Source organism: Lepidothrix coronata, unplaced genomic scaffold (assembly GCF_001604755.1).
Source record: "Lepidothrix coronata isolate B3197 unplaced genomic scaffold, Lepidothrix_coronata-1.0 Scaffold67, whole genome shotgun sequence".
Lineage (NCBI taxonomy): Eukaryota > Metazoa > Chordata > Aves > Passeriformes > Pipridae > Lepidothrix > Lepidothrix coronata.
In genome coordinates, this window is record NW_016690247.1 from 374,380 (window position 1) to 392,838 (window position 18,459).

Below are 18,459 nucleotides of genomic sequence, written 5' to 3' on the forward strand. Positions count from 1 at the left end.
GCCCAGTCATTAAGTTTTGTAAGATGCTAACAGTCATGCCTGGGTTGGATAGGTTTCCATGCTGGGAATTGGGTTTGTGTAAATACAGCCCAATAACATGCCATACATACTGCAGAAGAATGTACTTCCCATTAAAGCCATCCTTTAGGGTTCATGTCACAGCCTGAGTTGCCTTGGCTTATTGTCTTTGGAATTAATGACTTTGCGAGCACTTGGAAGAGATGGGCAGGTGTTCTAGAGACTCTTCATTAATTAGGATTAAGAAGATCAGGTCCTTCACTACAAGAAAGACATTGAGGTGCTGGAGTGTGTCCAGAGAAAGGCAGTGGAGCTGGGGAAGGCTCTGGAGGACAAGTCTGATGAGGAGCTGCTGAGGGAGCTGGGCGTGTTTAGCCTGGAGAAGAGGAGGCTCAGGGGAGACCTTATGGCTCCCTACAACTACCTGAAAGGAGGTTGTAATGAGCAGGGGGTCATTCTCTTCTCCCAGGTAACAAGAGATAGCATGAGAGGAAATGGGCTGAAGTTGTACCAGGGGAGGTTTAGATTGGATATTGGGAGACATTTCTTCACTGAAAGGGTTGGAAAGCATTGGAAGAGGCTGCCAAGGATGGTGGTGGAATCACCATCTCTGAAAGTGTTCAAAAAACCCCATGTTAATACGGGGCCATGGTTTAGTGGTGAACATGGTGGTGGTGCTGGGTTGATGGTTGGACTTGACAGTCCTGGAGATCTTTTCCAACCTTAATGATTCTGTGACTCTGTGTCTTGAAGCCAGTTGACCAAGATTTAATGGATCCATGCAGGAGAGCTGTTTGCTAAAAATGCTAATGAAGTTTTGGATCTCTTGTCCCTCAGCTGGGTTCTTCAGGGTTCCTTTTATGTATGTCCTTGGTCCTCTGGCCAGGAAGGTCAGTATGTGTATTTAATTTGGTTCTGAGGTTGTTGCACTGCATAAGACAAGGAGGAAACACTTAGTCTGCTTGGTACAGCCAGGCCTGGGGAGCTGGAGCAGTAAGGTCTCTGTCACCTGCTAAGGTGTCCTGAAGAGGTCAACAGGATACTCATCTCATGAGCATGATGGATTCTCCTTCCCAGTTATTGTACCTTAATTTCTGAAATCCAGCATTTCCCTGATGCTGAAAGGGATGAGAACAAAAGCTGCTCTTTCTGGATTGCTTTATACACAGTAACTTGTTAGTAGGAAGCAGGCTTTTAAAAAAGCTCCTGCTACATGGGGATAATGTTTTCCAAAGTTAATGAATTAATCTACAATGAGTACTTCATTATGTAAAATGTTAAGGTTCATTTATTCTGTGTATAGGGAACCTAAAGACAGGTGTGAGGGTATTTAAATTCATAAACTCATCAAAGGAACTAATTAATTACATGTTGAGAGAGAAGTAAATCTATGCCTTAGGTCTCTCCTTCCTTTCTCTGGGGAAAAAAGGTTGCAGAGAAATAATAGCGTATTTCTAAAAACACTGATCTTGAATATTTTTTCATATTGTTATGCAAGACCACTGCATGTTTCATACTCACTTTGGTGCTTTTCTGCTTAAATGGCCAGATTTTATCCACTTCAGAATGTTCCTGCACATATACAGCTTATAGACAATATATTTCCCTGTTTCAAAGGTACCTGCTTTGGAATTTAAATGACTCTTGATGGGTCTTCTGAGAAACTGAGTAGCCTGGAGGACTCCATTAGGATAATGGTATCGCTGCTGATGGTGATGATGGAAGTCCTAGGAGATGTTTCAGTATTATCATTTCCACGTTACTATGCTTGGTTGCCTTTCAGCATTTAATAATTCAGAATAATCTTCTGAAGTGACTTCATTTCTAAGAAGTTTTTTTGGCTCTGCAGTTTGAAGATGTCAGTTTGGTTTTACTGTTCATTTGAGTAAATGAGGTTTTTTTTCCTCTTGTTTTGGTTTGTTAACTCAAACACTTTTGTGTCCTCCATAAATTCATCACTGTGTAACCTCAAAAACAATTCTTTATTTTTGAGAACTTTTCCTACAGAATTCTTCTTGAATATCAGCTTTAGCACTTACAGAAGATTAAGGTACCTTCTTCTCTTCCAACTGCCTTTTAATCTAGATGAATAATCTTGTCTCATAATTTCACTGATACAGGCTGGGTTTTTTTAACAATATATAAGTGCCATAGGACTTCAGCCTGTATCAGTTGTACGAGCCACTCTACAGATATGTAGAGAGGTGGTGTTTCAGTCCTCAAATCTTAACAACACGAGTCAGAGAGCGATAAATTGATTATTGGCACATGCAGGCATAGACCTCCCAGCCTGTTATGCTGTTCCCTTGCTGAGGCACTTTTAGCATCTAATGAAGTCTGCATAAATAATCTCTAGGCTTTATTATGAATTTCTTTACACTTCATTTTCATGCATTCACCCTTATTCTAAATTGAACTTCCAGTTTTAGTTCACTTACTTATCCTTACTGACAGTGCATTTGTTATTGTTAATTGTTGTCTTCAGAGGTAATGGACGTTTCGTCTGTGCCCTGCTCCTGGGAGCCAGGGAGCTGATGCATTCCCAGTAACTTTGCCTGTGTGCTGGTACCTGTGGACTCTCCTGTCACAGTCCTAAGGATGTTTCTGAGTGTGGGAAGAGCTGCATCTCAATGCCCACCCATAGCATAAAGGGGGAAATGGATTCCATTGCCTGAACTCTGTCTACCCTTGTGCTACCCCCTTCTTTGTCACTGCAGAAAGCAAGTTTCTAGAACTCTGCCTACTTTTAGCGGAATATAATTCTCTTTTTCTAAGAAAGGAAAAAAAAGGCATATTCAAGTTCAGCAAGCAGAGTCTGTCTCCTGTCTCGAGTTGTTTTTTTTCTGTTGTTCCGCATGTTTAAAGCACTTCAAAGCTGTTACAGTGTTCTTATGAGATGTTGCCTACCAAGAGACTTCTTGTTTTGAAATTTCTATCAGGCAATGGATTGACAAAATAAACAAATGGGTTGAGGGGACATTTAGTTTTCATATGTTATGATCAAGCTGTGTGTTTTCCAAAAACTCTGACATAGAATCGTAGAATGGTTGGGTTGGAAGGGTCTTTAAGAAGCCACAGCTCTCACAGGGAATATCCCCCGGGCTGCTGGAGGATCCCTGCTCCAGCAGGGTCTCTCCAGGGCTACTGGAGGGGATCCCTGCTCTAGACCTGCAGCCCCTCCTGCTCTCCTTGGAACGGGCTGCCCAGAGAGGTGGTGGACTCACTGTCCCTGGAGGTGTTTAGGGAAAGATGTGGCACTTGGTGTTCTGGTCTAGTTGACGTGATGGTGTTCAGTCATAGGTTGGACTCTATGAACTCAGAGGCCTTTTCCATTTAATTCATTCTGTGATTCCTCCTTGTCCTGCACCCCTCGGGGTCCCTGTGCTGCTGTTGGATTGTATGAAGTTCTTCTGGAAAGAAGCAACCTAAAATCTTCTGCTGTTTTCCATCTTGTGTGACATTGTATTGCCAGTTACCTGTAGACTGCCTCGGAATCCAAACTTCTCTGATGTCCTGGCATCAGTGGAACACCTTTTAAATGTTTCCTTGCCGCTGAGTTTGAGACCACTGTAGTTGTGATGCACCTTTTGAAAAGTGTTTTTGATTTTGTCACCTGGATCAGGCCACTGGTTGTTGTACAGCACAGCATTCCATGGAACAGGAGCTGTCCCCTGCCACCTCTTCCATCAGTGCTTAGTCAATGGGTTGTAGATCTACATGTTTAACTCCCTGAATGCACTTTCCCTCATTCAAATATGAAGTTGTGTGGGATTCTTCTGCGCAGCGTGCTGGGAAAGTGGCTAATGAAGTTAAATTGACAATTTACTTAATATTTGAGAGGAGAGAGGAAATGCCAGTAAGAGATTTTGCTCTGTTGTGACAGCAGTGACTGGGATTTTGGAAAGGCAAGCTGTGTTTTTGCAGTTACCATGGAAAAAGTGTTGGTCATGTGCTGTTACCATGGAAATATTCAACGTGGATTCTAGAAATTAGGAAAATTTCTGAACAGAGTAGAAAGACAATTATTCTTTTTATAGTACAAGGCTGCTCAAGCTGTTTAGCAGTAGGGATGAACGAAAGAAAACTGTGGGGGATTCAGCATCTTCATCTCTTTAAACTTTATGAGAGAAAATAAAACTTATGAAGTCTCAAAAAATACAAGTATCAATAATTTAAAACTTCTGGTGAGCTGTTTCATTGATGCTCAGTGTTTTCTTCTGCCATCATTAAGTTCTGTGAGTGCCACAGAACTGAGACAGAAAGTTGATCACTACAGTGGTTACCTTAGACTTCCCTTTCATCCTGAAGCAGCATAAATGTCTCCATTGCTATAAAATCTCCTTTTTCAGGTACAATTTAGAGATTCAAAATTTCTTCTTCCTAGAGAAAATGTTTAAACTATTGTCTTCTTTTTTCCACATAGAAAATGAAAATAAACTGGAGTTTTAAAAGATGAAGTAATTAAGAAAGGCATTAGTTGTATGGCTGTGATGTTCTTTTAGGTATTATCTATTCCTTTCTCAAAGAAAAGAAAGCTCATGCCTTATAAAAATGGAAAATCTGAGTAATGCCATGCAGTTTTTCATGCTTCGTTCTTTTCATGTTTTAATTTGCAATTTTATGCACCAATCAGTGTCAATTTTTCTTCTAAATATAGAACTAGTGAAAATCATTCATCAAGAAAAGAATATTTTTCCTCCATTAAAACTTTTAATTTTCATTAAAAAGAACTGGATTTCCAAGCCTGAAATCAAATGTATTTATAATGAGTTTTGTTGGCAACCTGTGTTGAACTTTTCAGTGTATTATTATTGCCTCGAATCTTAGGCTTTATTAATAAGTATGTTTGCTTTAATATCAATTGCCTTTTAAAGGATGCTGAGGAGGGGTTTGGTGCCTTAATTCTTGTGCAAGTTAGAAAAAACCTACTATTCCATGCAAAATTCACAGTAATGCTGCATAGCATGGGCAGGGTGTTCTCACCTGCCTGTCCTGCTCTCCCCCAGGAACTGATACCACAGGATATTCAGTGCTAAGGTGCATTTTAAAACTAGTTAGTGAAGGAAACTAGAAGTAAAAGAATAGGGGAGCACTGCCTTTGTTTTCTTATTTGGATACCTGTGAAATTGGATCTTAATGAAGCAAAACCATTTCATGCTCCATCTCGTTCTTTTGGTTTCTCCTTTTGAGGAATGTATCCTCAACATGCCTAGATCTGAGTTCAGCCATGGAACTGGAATGTGGTATTAGCAAATATAATTTGATAGGAGCGATTTAGGAAATATGTTTGGGTTTTGGGTAGTAATTTGGTGTTTCCCATATGTTTAGCTATATGTGTCTGCTGCGATTTTTCTTGTATTTAATTGGTGATTTTGATTGCAGTTGCTCTGCACAGCATAAACCAACAAAGTTCTGCTCTTCTCTGGATTTTGGAAGCAAATCTAAATAGTGAAAAACAGTGAATCTGGTTTTAATGTATGTTAAGGCTTCCTTATTTTGATTTTCCTGTTATTCTGACGCTTTTGATTCAGCAGTAATTTTCACACACTTTAATGGTTTGTGCTTAGAATGTTGCCTTGGTTGGATTGAGAAACCCAAATATGCTGCTGTGTCTTTATTTAGCTTCAGGTTACACAAGGTTGTTGGCAATAACAGGTCCTATTAAGTAATGTTGTCTCTTATTATTTACTATCTGCCAGTACCCAGACTGATAGTAAATACCAAACTGAGGACATTCCTCTAAGGACACCCATTCCTGTTAAGCTTTTTGTTGACTTTTTCAGTGTAAACCTTAGTTCTGGCTTTATTATATATGAGGAATATTTCATTTATTTTTGCATCAGCAGGTGTACAGAAACATGACTTCTCTATTTTCTGTTATTTTCCACAATATATACTTGAAAAAGGAATCCTCATACTGGAAATGAGTTTAAAGATCCTAAGCAGCTGAGCGGGTACTGCCATGGAAAACCACAATGTCTTTCTTTTATTTTAATATTGTAAATGTTAAAACTAATTTTATATTAGTAACTCTGACATCTCTGTTGTGATATTTCAAATGCTGTTGCCATCCTTTCCTGTGATCTTCTCTGAATTTTTGGTGTATTCTCATTTGATTATTTTTGGCGTATTCTCATTTGATTATTTTTGGCTTCTAGGGAAAAACCAACAAAATAATCTTTGGTTTGCCTTTTTTTTGTTTAAAATGTTAATATTACTTTCTGTGTCTTTTCTCTCCCTTTGATAATACAAATGTAGATTCATTGGAACAAAACATGGCATTAGACAAGCCAGAGTAATTCCATTTATTCTGTTTCCAGACGGAATCAGTGTTACTGGACTTCCTCTCTCCAGCCCTTTCCGACAGGTTGTCAAACCAAGAGTGGAGACTAAAGCTCTGAATCCACAGGAAAGCAGCAAAGTTGGTGACTTCAGTCACGTGAAGGTAAGGGGATGACATCAAACCGAGGAAAGCTGTGGTTTCCATCGTACTGTGCTGTGGTGTGTTGTGTGATTAAAAAAGAAAGCTTTCCTTGTCTCATAAATATTTCCTTTTGAGGTTTTTTTTGTGTACCTGTGTTTTTTTTTTCAGCATAGCTTGGTGTTCTGTGTTTGGATTGTTTTATTGGAACAAACAAACAAAAGAGGTGAAGAAAGATGAGGCCAGCAGTGGAAATTGCAGAGGTGGTTATCAGTGTGGTGTACTCAGGGAACTTGTCAGTTCATCTCATGTGGCTTTCTCGTGCTATTTACTCTGTAGGAAGGTGCTTCTGTGTGAATCCTTGGGTTTCTTAGCATTTTCTTGGCCTTTTAGTGATGTTCGTGTAAGTAATAAAAGAGAATAGTTGAGAGAGTCAAAGGAAAAGTAAATAAAAGTAGCAGGATGAAAGGACACTTGTGTGGGTGGAAGCTGCACTGTGCTTACAGAGAGGCTGCCCTGGACTAAAGCTCCTCTTTGCTTTTCTCTTGAAGATCTCACCTCTTCTTACCTCTCAAAGGTGTAAACTTGTTTTGAGCAATGAAATGTTTAGCTTCATACTTATTTACATTGATTATTTACAGTTCTACTGATCAATAAACAGGTAAAACTATTATTTTTAAACGACGTTACTCTGGGACCATTAGCACTGCTAATCCATCATCATTTGATTCTGCAGCACACAAAGCAGGATTGCAGCACTGGAAAGATGTTCAAAAATTAATAAAGCCTTTCCTTGCATTTTATGACATAGCAAGGTATTTCCTAATTGTTTATAAATGTAAATCAGCAGGACTGAGGAAACAGTCTGATATTTAAGTGGGTAAAATGCCCAGCATTGATGTTTAAGTTTAGAACTTTGTGCAGAATGTCTGACCTATAGACACTTCTGAGAGATGGCAGCAAGGGGAATATTATTCCAAAAGAGGACTAAAAATATAGAAATGCACAACTTTGCAGCAAATACATGAAAAAAAAGCACCTTTTGGTTCACTTTTTGCTTGTCAGCCAGTTGTCCTGGCAACCAAAAAATTGCAGGTTCCCAGTGATCCATGTGATGGTACTACAAGGATGTTGGGGGGCTGTAAAGCAAAAACTTGGGTTTTAACAGTGTATAGTAAAACACTGTGGTGGGAATGCAAATGCTGGATCCTGTTGGTATGAATGAATTTTGGTTTAATTAATTGGTATTTTGTGATGGAAAGACCGTGCAGGTGATCAGAATTATGTCAGTAGACAATACACTCTCCAGTATCATCCAAGGGTTCTTTGGTGAGTGAATGATCTGAGTGCTGAGCCCAGTGTGTGTGACTGATGTACAGCACCCAGAGGAGATGATTTATAGAAGGGGAAAAAATAAAAATCTGGGTATTTAAACAGCCAACAGGAAAAGTTCTGGAGGAAGTCTACAAAATGAAATTTTCAATTACTTAAATTATTATCATTGCGATGATTTATTTGAGGACAACAGCCATGATAGGAAAAACATGATTTATATTTTTCCAATATTTAGAAAATTGGTATATTGTAGATGGGAGAGAGAAAACCACAGTGAGTTATCACTATCTGAAATTTACTGTTGTGGCTCATTCCATTTTAACAAATGTCCGTTTCTGTAGCTTCCCTTTCTGTTTACCACATTAATACTTTCATAGATAATAACTTTGTCCCAGTTAAACTACTGTAAACCAGTGATTTGATCTACTTGGATAAAAAATACCTCTGGAGTTCAAAACTATTTAGTTTTGATCTTAGAAGTGTTTTTTGGTTCACTGGACTATCCACATATTTAAGTCTCTGTGTACATGGCCATAGTGAGTAGTGGGCAAATGACCAGAAAAAAATACCTGTCATAACTGAAGAGATACATTTGTCTCTTTTGGTGACTGCATTACACCTGACCCACTAATTCTGTGATACTGTGGTTTATCCAGCTTTTCCCCTGCTGTTTACTCCTTCTCTGTAATACTGTTTGTTTCTACTTGTGACTTCTCTCTGTTCTGACAGGGCTCTTTAGTAGGAAGCAATGTAAGAACCACCAGTAGTATAAAATAAAAGCTAGATAAATTCCAAATCTTAGAATAAGACAGTTATTGTAAACAGTCCAGTCAATTAAGCATTTAAAGATACAATTGGAATGTGTTGTGGTCCAGTTTTCTTGGCTGTGTTCTGAGGAATTTATGAACGTGTGTTCATGGTCAAATGCTTTTGCTCAGTTAGAACATTGTCATCTGAAATGAAGCGAGCTGGGATAGGTACATGAGAGATCATCCAAGGTTCCCTTTGACCCTGAGTCTCAAAATATTTGATATTTATGAATCTTTTTGAGTTCCCTACAACCTCTTTAAAAGATCCTTCAGCTTCTCGCTCTTGCCGCAGAACAATTCAGCACTTCTGGGCTGTTGCCTGTGTCCCTCACGGTGCCTTTTGGGATGATTGCTGGGCTGTGTTTGAAGGTTTATCTTGTGATACCGATGCCAGTTAGGGTGGTTTGACAAGAACTAATGTAAGAAGCAAGTGGGAGTTTTTCAGTTAAGAAACAAGATTGGTCTTAAACAATTTGTATATGTGATGAAAATGCTCTCTGTCATTTATTCATGATTTAGCAATAGTGTCTGGTGTGAATATTCAGGAGTAGCAGTTATTTTTCAATCCTGCTTGGTGTGCATAAGCTTGTCTTCAAATAAAAGTGAAATTCTGCAAATGAAAATGAATGTAAATCAATGCTTCTCATGTTGCTGATTCTGAAATGTCCTTGTTCAGATATTTATAAGTCTGGTACTTAAATGTTCCCTCCCTACTTGTTTGCCTTACAATTTTCGTGCCTCAGCCTTGGATATTGCCAGGATTGCAGTCGAACTTCTCTGCAATCTCCGTTTTCAATTTTGCCGCAGGCTGTCTTCTAATAAACCGGCCCCTGGCTTCTGGAAATGACTGTACAATGAGCTCATAAATTCAGTGTAAAAATTGCTTTATGACCTCATCATAAAGCTTGCTTATACCCTCAAGCTGAATGGAATATCACAGCGTAATGTTGTGTTCAGATCCCCTTTTCTGCTTTTCACTGCTGGGCAGTTGTGCTAAGCCTTGTCTAAACCCCTTGTAGGTGCATCTGTATGAAATGCTCTGCATTGCCGTGGTTATACTGGTGTGCGAAAGAGTCTGTTTTGAGGCTGAATCTGTTACTTTTTGAGTAACACTGCAGTGTGTTTAAATATTCAACCATTCTATGTCTTAATGCAAAAGCTGCAGTGAGAAATTTAAACAGATGTCATCATCTCTCAGCAAACACTGTGTCATTTTTAACCCGGGGAATTCTGTACTGGTTTTCATGCCTGGAAGCTGAGATGATGTGGTGTACTCTGGTTTTCTCAGTGATGGAAGAAACACACTTGTGCTCCATTCCACATATTATAAACTTGAGGCTCAGAGGTCAGTCTGATCCATGGAAATTTGGTCCTTACAGTCCCAGTGATGGTAATTCATTGGTAGTCTCTTTTTGCCACAAAGTGAAAAGCAGAATTGCTCATCAAGGTATCTCAGTTCAATATAATATCCCTGGTTTCTTTGGAACAAATCTGGGATTAAGAAATGCTGCTTAACGCCAGCTGGACAAATGACCAAATCAAGAGCTGAAATGAACAAGTCTTTTATCTGGAGGAAGAAAACTTGGAAAGCATGTTGTGGGTTTTTTAAAATCTTGGTCTAAGCTGTTAAACACAGGCAGTGATTACTGGCCAGTTGTGTGGCAGACAGGGCTAGTTTATAATTTATAATGGATTTGGCTGGCTTATTTATTTGCTTTGAAACTTCTGTGCACAGGAGCACTTTCCTCTGCACACTGAATGTGAGCTGTAATTCTGGAGATTCAGCTGCAGAAACTGGGGAGGTTTAAGTACTCTCATAAAAGTGCTCTGTTCCTGCACTATCAGTAAATGATAGGAAGTGTTAAAGTACAGTATATAGAGCTAATTTAATTTAATACACTGTCTTTAATGTATCTTTTCTGATGTAGTCAGCAGTGTATTAAGATGAGATACAGGCCTTAATTGGATTTTTTTTCTGTTCAGTTCTCAGGCTCTGGTCTTCTATATGAAAATATGCTGTTAATGGGGATAAATTTTATACTGTTGATACTTTAAGCTCAAACTCCTTTTACTCATAAACCTGATGTCTATTCTATGTTTAATCCCTTAAACAGAAGAAGCTGGATTTTTTTTTTTTTTTTTTTAATTTTTTTTAAAAATAATTCTGGATGCTGCTGAAGTTAGTGTGGACATTCAGTCTATGGAGCACAATTGAAATTTAGACTCCTTCTTTTTGATTGGCTAAATGTGAATCCAGGAATGAGATCTTAAGCACAAGCATATAGCCCAGGTGAGATGTTCTACTTCCACACTGTCCTATTTTGGAATTCAGTACTATGCTTGTGAATTTTGTGGCCCTGAGTTCTCCTTCGGTATTAAACACGTCAAGTCTTATATCTCTGTCTCTGTTTCCCTAATAACTTTCAAGATGGTAAAAGAGAAGATGAAAAATCCCATGCAAAACTCTTTGACTTCCAAAGCTGATTTTTATCAAAATAATATATATATTATTTTTTATAATTGATGTTTGTGATAAGACTACCCGAAAGCCATTCACATTTCCTGAAGTGTGCTCAAATTGAGCCATGAGCCACATCAACCTTTGTCAGGTCAGCAAGGTATTTTTTTCTTACCTTTCTGGCCAAAAATTGCAGTTTCCTTTGAGATAAAGTGGATTATAAAAATAGAGTGGCTCTGCAAAAACGAGAGAAAGATGGATTTTTGGCAGTGGGTACCTGTCTGGCAAAATTTGATTATGATCTGGATTTGGATGAAAGCCAGCAATTTTTGAGTAGTCTGGGTCTAAATGCTTTTAACTTTCCTTCCTGCCTGGTTCAGCATTGCTTACCTTCCTTTAAGTGTTTGAGTTCTAGAAATAATTGAGTATTCCACAGAATTTCTCACCAAGCCTCTTCCTCTCCTCTTCTATGAATTGTTCCATCAAGAAATGAACACTCTGTTGTGCTCTAGAGAGGACTGTAATTTAGAACACAAAGAAAATATTTTACTAAAGCTATTCTATAGAGCTGGGGAAAAAAAAATACCACTACCCCTTGGATTTGAATAAATTCAATTAATTCATCTTGTCTGATATTTTACATTCAGTATTATCACTGTAGTATCTGAATTTCAATTCAACGCATTTTATAACTTGAAGTACTTTCTATTTTTCCCATTTTCCCATTTTATGTGACATTAAAAATTTTGTCAAGTATTGATAGAAAAGGTTTTGATAGATTCACTATCTGTCTGTCAGAAACAATTTTTTCTCTGGAGTTTTTTTCATTGTCACTCAGAAAACCAGTGATGATACCCTGCTTATAACCAAAGAAATGGCTCATCAAAGGTAGTTGCAGCAGGTACAATCTCCTATACAAGCCACACCTCATCTCTCTTGTCTAAAGATGAACCAAGAAAAATGAAAGTTGACATCAACACAATAAACAGAACTTGTGTGATCAGCAGTAGGTGGTTATGTCCATAATGACATTAAGATAAGAAAGCAAAAAATCTTAATACTGATGTAGGAGGGAGTTGGATATATAGAAAGTGAGGAGAAGAAAGGAGGGGAAGGCTAAACTATGGAGAAATAGTAAAGATGGGCTTGTGTGAAGACTTGCTGAGGGGGAACTTGAAGAGGAGGGAGGGTTGGAGCAAACATTTAGAACAGGGTGGTGAAAGTCCAGTCAGCTCTGTAAGAAATTTTAAGAATAGTTAGAAACTGAGATATTTGTCTGAATGGGATTGTATGGGATGATCCATTTCCTCCCAGTGCTCTTCCAGAGGACAGAGGTCCCCTGCAGCCTGGAGCTCTCAGGATGTAACATGCTGTGTGTCACAAATTCAGAATACCTCTGTATATAATATATGTGTATCTATATAGATATATATTATACTTCAACATTGTTCTTGCAAGTTCTTGCATGTTCAGTTTCCTCTGTTGCTGAGGACAGAGGGGGTGGGTCACACACTGGCTGTGGATCAGGTGCCGTAGTTCCTTCTTTCTCCTCTGTGTACATTTACTCTGCTCGTGTTGTGGATCCTCTGGCAGCTGAGATGCTGCAGAAATCCTCAAGATTGCTTCTGCCAGATGGAGAATGTTTCAGCACCCAGAGTTAGGTGTGTGGTTGATCAGGCCTCTGAAGACCTGCTCTACTCATTAGACTTAGTTCACAATGATGACCTGCCTTTTGTTGGTACTCAGCCTCCCTGCTCACACTTTGGATTTGGTCTGAATGTCCAATTTAAAGTGATTTTTCATCTCTGCTGGTGGACTCTGGTTCATTGTACATGTTCCTAAAATGACAGTGTGTTGTCCAGGTCTGAATCAGAAGCCCTGTAGCACATTGATTATTGTGCTAAGCTACAGCTAATAAACCTCTTCTTTCAGCACTGCCTGTTTTATTCATAGTGCAGCACTTGGTCTGCATCTCTTCCAGTTCTTAACTCAGTCATGTTCAGTCATATCAGGTTCTGAGTGCACTGAGCTCAACTATGTTTCTGAAAAAAACTCTAGGCAAGATTTAAAACATCTAATTTACTCTAAAGCACAGAAAATCTTACTCTGCAACACAAGAATTCTTCCAGAGTGATTTACCTGAAAATGTGGATGAGACTTGCTTTCTAGTTGTAACTAGAGATTCTTTCAAGCATTTGATATCTAGATTTCCATTATAGTAAAAATTCTGGATATAGAACTTTAGGGCCAAATGTACTTCCAGAATTCATCCTTACAAAGATCTGTGCAGTATTTTCATCCATTTCACTTGAGTATTGATAAACATAGAATTTTACCATGCTCATTTTTATCAGACTCATGATGATAATTTCTAGTGTTTTAGCTTAAGCAGAAGTGTGGAATTGGCTGGGAGGAAGGCAGCTGCTCTTCCAGTACCAGAGAGAATTCTATTCAAATCTTAAGATCTATGCACAGAAGAAAATACTACACAGTCTAAGATTAGAGTTCCCATGCAATGTGTATCTTGCTCCAAACTGTTGGAGAAAAGCTGCAAGTGTATTAAGAATGAGTTTATGGATTTGGGTTATTCTTTTTTGTAAAGTAAAATTGTGAATACAAGGGATAGATGGAATCATGCTTTTTGTTTCATTATGAAACTACTGTTCTTTCATATTTTCCAAATTCTATTGCTACTTAGTGTGCCCCAAAATGGCCCTCAAATTGAGTATCTGTACATTCTGTGCAGTGGCTTTGCATTTGTCAGTTGTTCCACATAAATTTGGTAAAATCCGTGGCTGCATTTTCACTTTTAGCAGATATTCAAATCTTAATCCTTTTAAATATGCTGTAATACAATCAATATTCTAAGAACTTGCTTGAACAAACTTTGCTCTCCCATGATTGAACTTGTGCAGTTCCACAGGTGCCTTAGCAATGCTAAGGGCCTTCCACCTGCAGTTCTCCAGCTTGCCTTTCCTTCATTGCTGAATTCACCCTTTTCTTCCTCCGTTTCCTCTCTTTTCACCTTGTGGGTTTTATTTTATAACTCTGTACTAAGATCTCTTCACCCTTTTCCTCATAATTTAGTTTATAGCTTCAGAGCCCAGTAGATAACACAGTAGGTAAATCACATAAATAAATACTGCTCATTGTATCTCTTCCCTTACTGTTTTGCCCCTGAGAACAAGGGAGACTACTTTGTTCTAGCTCTGGAAAGCTGCTACCTGGAGGAAATAATTCTTCTGAGTGATTCGGTCGGAAATGTAAGTTTACATGTGAACATACATTGCATTTCCTTGGACTTACATCCTAATATTGATGTTGTATCTCTGTTATAAATCTTCCTCTGAAACAATGACAAATGGCCTCCCTCAAAAAGTCATCCTGGTGTGATTGGCTTTAACCATATCAGCTCGTGAACAGGCATTTAGGATCAAATTGATTGTTCCTCGGAAGAGTAGTTTGTGAGGGAGGAGCTGTGCTCTCCAAATCACGGGAAATGGGCCGTTACTCCCTAAATGTAATAACAGGAATTGCATCCTTACCACCTTCCCTCACATCCAAACCCAGCTGGTTAGGCTTTAATTTCATTACCACTGTTTGCCACCAGTAGCTCCATCCTAGTTGTGTTCATTTATTATGAGTGATAATTAATAGCTGTTGCTATCAGCACATTTACACTTCTGGTCGCCTTAAATAAATGGAAGAAGATGTGAATAAGAAAGGGTGATTTAGGTTCTTTTTCCTCTCTTTGAAGCAATTGTTCTGCTCACTAAAATTTAGTTCTTACGTTATGAAACAGTCAAGTTCAAAATGGAAAGATCTAGAAATTTGCTGCTGAAGTTGGCTTCAACCTCATGTTCCATTTTTGCTTAGATATTGCTCATGCTGCATATGATAATATTTTCATGCCAGATGTTTGATGGGACTTTTTTGAAATCTGTAAATGTTATCAATTTAATAATTTTCTGTGGTCTTTTAACTGCAGAGACTCAGTACATTGATAAATAATGAAGAACAGATTTACAGAAGGCTGAGAGAAACACTATGTACCATAATTTTTTCCTCTCAACTTGAGAATAAATAAATCTTCAAGCAAGTCCAGTTTCTTAATTTCTCAAATAACATTTTTCTTGAAATGTTTTGTACATCTTAGAGACAGATCATAGTTATGCTTGGAGGTTTGCTCTGTTTTTTGGGCAACTGGCCAAAGGAGATAAAGACCATCTTGATTAAAAAAAAATAAATATAATTTTAAGACTGTGAATCTTCTGTTTAGGTAAAGTGGCATTTTTAGTAGCTGCCTTGCCCAGGAGTGTGAGAAAGAGAATGAAGTTTAGTAATTTATTACTGTGAGGACTTCAAAAGAGTAGGTCAGGTGTGCTGGTTTTGCTCAGAAGGAATTGGAAGTGCAGAATGTGATGGCTGTAATTGATGCCAAGGCATTTTTGAAAGGGCACATCAGAATCTGCTTTACCAACTTGTTTCACCAAGGGAAACGACTGGATAATCATCCCAGCGAGCTCCACATTTGCTATTTATGGATAAACCAGGTTTTAAATGTCATAGTTGGCAATTTTTTAGTAAGATTGTTTGTCAGAGGGATTGCTTAAGAGAATTCCAGTTTATTTATGGACGCGTTTAAGGCTTTCTACTGCTATCAGTGAAAACAGGCATAACATCCCAAGCTGCAATGGAGGCTTTATTCTTGGTTTAGTACTGAGAATGATATGCTAAATTCATCTTTGATCAGTTTTAGAGGGTGACTCTTTATTAGGCTGAGTAGGACGAAATTGAGTTTAAAATACTTAAATTTTCAAGAAATGAAAATTATCTAAAATTGTCAAAAGTAGCAAAGAGGAAGATCCTTGTGTGACAAAGAGGAAAAAAACCCGAGACTTATATAAATGAAGGTTTTAATATTGTGTTGCATGAAATCTACTCATATTTTTGGGCCATTTTATGCAATTGATTTCTAGGGAATGTCATTAAACTGCTGATCTTGCTGTATATTGCAGTGACTGATGATGTGGGAGAGGAATTCATGAAAAAAATTCTTATATGAAGACAGGAAAATGCAAGAATTTGGGGCTGTTGATCAAATAGAGTGTAATTTCCCAGATTTTTCTTTATGATTCATTTAGACCTGATTTTCTGTAGGTGTAATCTTATAGTAAATTAAATCCCTAATGTTACTGTGTTTAAATGGAATAAAAATCATGTTCTCTGCTAGTAGAAGATAAAAAGTGCTATGAATATTACATGGGGGAAATTGATCCTTTGCACTGGTAAATGTTGTTTGTGCCTGGAATATTTTCTGTGCCACTTGACTTGGAGATCTGGAGTTTGATGATGTATTTGTATAAATATTGCTGTTAAGTGACTTGGATGTGCTTCAACTGTCTGTAGCCATTAAGCACAGTGATGATAATACACCATACTCTGCAATTAGATGGGTAAGAGTGGAGAACTCAGAATGACTTGCTAATTTTAAAGCCAGGACTCTTAAAACATATTATTGGTTTAGCTGAAATGGGTGTGTGAAGAGGAAAAGGCAAATGACAGGAAGCAATTAAATTTTTTTTTTAATAAAGTGATTCTTGGGAGCAAAGAAGCTTCTAGATTGCTTCATGGCAGTAGCTAAGCTACTGTGTCTAAATTTTATTAAGTTTACTTTCAGTTCTGTTAGATCTTTGTATCAAATGACCAGCAAAGTGAGCAGTACATTTCAAGTACTGTACAAGTGACTTTATTAGGATTCAGTAATTCCATAAAACTCCTCTCATTTTTGGCTGGACACGACGCAGATGCAAGTAATAGACAGTTTTATTACTATTGCTGCCATTTGATACAGCAGCTGACAGTCCAGAACAAAGAGTCAATGACTTGCCCAAGATCACACAAGATGGGCAGTCAGGAATGTTCTCACTATAACCACCAAGTGCTCTGTACTGTGATGAGGGGGAGGAACAGGTGATGCAATCCTGTTTTTAGGAACATGAAAAAATAGTCTAAAATCCTACATTTTTTGCTGCTGGGGAAACTCAACGTGAGTTTTTTCTCTGCCCAGCACCTCGAGCCTTTTACCAAAAGACATTTCTGGGTTTTGTCCTTTGCCCAATGGTTGTTGCCTGTGGGCAATTGTCTGTTTGCTTTAATTTTTCCATGTTTTCTTCATATGTTTTTCTACTTCTTGCTTGGTCAGTGCAGTGCTGTGGTCAGTCTAAACCCTCTTCCTGTGTTTATCTGATTGCTTGGTAGCTACTTATAGACACTTATATAGACTTATAGACACTTATATAGACTAAAGGTGCTCCATAGGCTGGAATGGTGGTGTGTGGGGGAAATAGCTACAAATGGAAACCAAATGAGTTGAAATACAAAAAGACAGAATGTTATCCAGATGCTGCTGGTCTATTCTCATAGAATAGATCAGAGAAACTCATAGAATTCTCATTCTTCACTCGGCTTGGTGGAAACCTTCCTACTGATGATCCATCTAATCTGATCCCAGTTTCCCCCTGAGGTTCCAGCAGCAAGCCAAGAACTCTGAGCTGAAACATGCATTTTTGGAAGTTATCCAATTTTATTAAAATATTTCAGTGGCAGAAAACTTTCTCCATCCTTAGAGCAGGTCCTTTAATGGTGGCACAGCCGTGCCTTTCAAAAGTGCATTTTACCATTAGCCCTGATTTGTCCACCTGCAATTTGCACCACTGGGCTTTGAAGCAAATAAAGGTCCTTCTGCCCTAGGTATCTTTTCTCTCTACTTATTGTAAGTGAGATAATGTGGGACCAATTATTTTTTTAGAGTTTTATTCTGAACTTTTGTGTGGGACAGAGATGTCAAATTCCAAAGGAAGGAGGATGCTCACTTTCCAGCACTATCATACAGCTCAGTGATGATTGGCCCCGAAGTGCTGGTTTTGCTATTCAGGCTGTGTCTCCGTAAAGTTTTAAAGTTTTACGAGTTATAATGAACATTTTTTTTAATGTTTCAGTTTTGAAACCGACCTTTTGGGTTTCCTTTGTGGTGGTGCTGTCATGCCACTGTAGTGCATAACTTCACCCAGACAATTTTTCAGCCACAAAAGAAGTAAAATGGTTTGATTGAATTGTCGCTGTTCTTTGTACCTGGTATCCAAGTGTGGGTTATGATCTCCCAGTCTGGATGGAACGGAGTTGAAATGGTGATCTTTAGATTTTTAACTGAAAAATTAATAAAAGTAATAATAATTTTATTATCATGTTCTGTGCCACTTAATTCAGCGGATGTTCCTCAGAGTGATTGTTGTCCAACTTCAGAGAAGTCAGTTGAGGAAAAGAAAAGGCTTGTCCCCAAATTTGAGCAGTTATAACCCTGGAATTCACTGAATAATAACTTTTACTGTGATTTCTGTGGAGGAAGAAAACTCAAA

General features: G+C 38.2%; 1 protein-coding gene across 10 annotated transcripts in view; it reads left to right on the forward strand.

Moving 5' to 3' along the window:
• The window catches only part of TRAPPC9 (trafficking protein particle complex 9), a 455,047-nt gene that overhangs the window by 77,321 nt on the left and 359,267 nt on the right, over positions 1-18,459 (forward strand). For all 10 annotated transcript variants that reach the window (XM_017818312.1, XM_017818321.1, XM_017818311.1 and 7 more), the window contains one exon: positions 6,339-6,463. In XM_017818312.1, the coding sequence (XP_017673801.1) occupies positions 6,339-6,463 (125 nt within the window). The remainder of the gene's footprint in view (positions 1-6,338; positions 6,464-18,459) is intronic.